Source organism: Cyprinodon variegatus, unplaced genomic scaffold, assembly GCF_000732505.1.
Source record: "Cyprinodon variegatus isolate N-32 unplaced genomic scaffold, C_variegatus-1.0 Scaffold11, whole genome shotgun sequence".
Lineage (NCBI taxonomy): Eukaryota > Metazoa > Chordata > Actinopteri > Cyprinodontiformes > Cyprinodontidae > Cyprinodon > Cyprinodon variegatus.
Window position 1 is genome coordinate 2,017,172 of NW_015150464.1, and position 1,990 is coordinate 2,019,161.

Genomic DNA, 1,990 nt, shown 5'->3' on the forward strand with positions numbered 1-1,990 from the left:
ATTCTGAGAAAAAAGTCAGAATTCTGAGATTAAAATCAGAATTTTGACTTTTTTCCCATGTTAAACTGAAATAAAATTAAAAAATCAGTTAACTTTTTTTTTTTTCAGTGGCCCTAATCCTCTTCCGTAGGAGGTAAAGGGAGAACCAGTTTTTTTTATTACAGCCACCTACAGGACTGTAGGTGTAGTGCAGTTTCTCAGGCTGATTGTCTGGGGGCTTCTAGATTGATGGGAAAGCACACTGATGAATTACCCAGGATTCTTATTACTGGGTGAATACGAATCCAGGGGCTTTCGGTGGAAAAGGGGCTTTCGTTGCTAAAGGTGATTTTGCATTGCAAGACCATGGAGTCTACATAGTTTTCAAACTAAGCATTTCTAATTCGGCTACATCTGCTTTTAAGACAATGAAAATTCAGATTCTTTTGTATTTTTGTATATGATAAGAGTTTGACGACTTTAAAAGCTGATAAAAATCAGATCATTTTTAGTTTGTCTTGTTTTGCAGCCAGGAGCTGAAAGTGGATCACTGTTTAACTGCATCCTAATCACACTAAGACGAGTCAAAGAAATGTTCTCTCACTTTAAGACACCGGGAAGCTTCGGATCGCGATATAAGCCGTTGTGCAGGTATCCCAGAGAACCATCAAATGTCACAAGCTTGACTCTGTCTTTACCCTGCGCCTTCGCAGCGACCTCATACGTCTGAGAAAGTTAAACAGAACAGCTGAATTACAGTGATGACTGTAAAGCAAACATTAGCTGAAAGTAATAAAAAGCCTTACCCGTCGAGCTACTTCTATGGGAACCAAGTGATCGTCCTCTGAATGGAGAAACAGAATCGGACTCTTCATTTTCTTCAAACTGAAAAACATATCTAGGTAAACAGAAAATCCTCTTTTCATATGATGCATCTTGTAATATTCTGCTCATATGAACCCACTCACTTTTGTTCTGTAGGAAAGACAACCTTTTTTTGTTCCCACAGGAACCTGAACAGGTTCTTAATGCCTGGAAATGTCATGTAATACTTTAAGGACAGAAAAAAAAAAAAAACATTGCAAAGTCGTTAGCGACAGAAAAATTATCCAGAAATTGTGAAAAATGTTTGGTCAGTGCAGCCTACCCAGCCAAAAACATAAAACGGCATATACTGTCGTTCACTATTGAACGCCCCCTCGAGAATGACGCCATCAAAAACAATGCCTAAACAGGAGTAGAACAAATTAGCATTGAGACTTTCCTAACATGTCCTTAGAGGCCAGCAGTAGAACACACCTTGTTCAAGCAGCTTCACCGCAGTGTTGGAGATCACCCTGCACAGAAACACAGCCTTCAGTTTGTCCAGCTTTTACCTCCTCGCCACGTAGATTTTAGTGCCAAATGTCAGGCTTCATTTTTGGATGAACATCAGACACAGTTAAAACCAGATATCACCACACACTGTTCAAAACATGATGCATATTGACCTTCCTAGCCTTAAAGTCTGACTGCTTTAACCTGCTGCTTTGTGTAAAATCATTGGAAAAAACAAAATCAGCCATAATATCAGGATCTGGGAATCTAGTTCATCTATGGATCCTCTTTCCGGATGTCTGAAGTTGTCATTTTCATCTGTATAAACAGCCCAGAAAGTTGAGTTCTGTACCCCAAGAGATGAAGGCGTTTTGCTCCAACCTGAGCAAATTAACGCAAAACAAATTAGACCTCACGAAGATGGAGTAATTAACCATCTGAAACAGATCCCCTACCAACATGGACTTAAATGCCACTCAGTAAGAAGAAGCCATTACTCTAAATACCAGGTAAAAAGAAGCCGGAGACAAATATGTTGTTCTTTAAGGCATTCTGTGTGTTTGGATGAACAAAATGAAAAAGTTAGCGCCATGGTGACCATTGGTAGCCTTGTGAGACCATCCTGATCTCGCGAGCTTTCAAGGTTTCACTCGCAGATCAGTCTGGTTACTTTTCGTTAAAGAAAATTTGGAGC

General features: G+C 39.6%; 1 protein-coding gene across 1 annotated transcript in view; it reads right to left on the reverse strand.

Annotated features, from left to right (window-relative positions):
- LOC107088239 (monoacylglycerol lipase ABHD12-like) overlaps positions 1-1,990 on the reverse strand; it is a 30,343-nt gene that overhangs the window by 2,661 nt on the left and 25,692 nt on the right. The window contains exons 5-10 of the mRNA XM_015380274.1: positions 1,649-1,677; positions 1,279-1,333; positions 1,127-1,206; positions 948-1,030; positions 786-864; positions 584-705 (exon numbers count right to left, since the gene is read on the reverse strand). Coding sequence (XP_015235760.1) covers positions 584-705; positions 786-864; positions 948-1,030; positions 1,127-1,206; positions 1,279-1,333; positions 1,649-1,677 — 448 coding nt within the window. The remainder of the gene's footprint in view (positions 1-583; positions 706-785; positions 865-947; positions 1,031-1,126; positions 1,207-1,278; positions 1,334-1,648; positions 1,678-1,990) is intronic.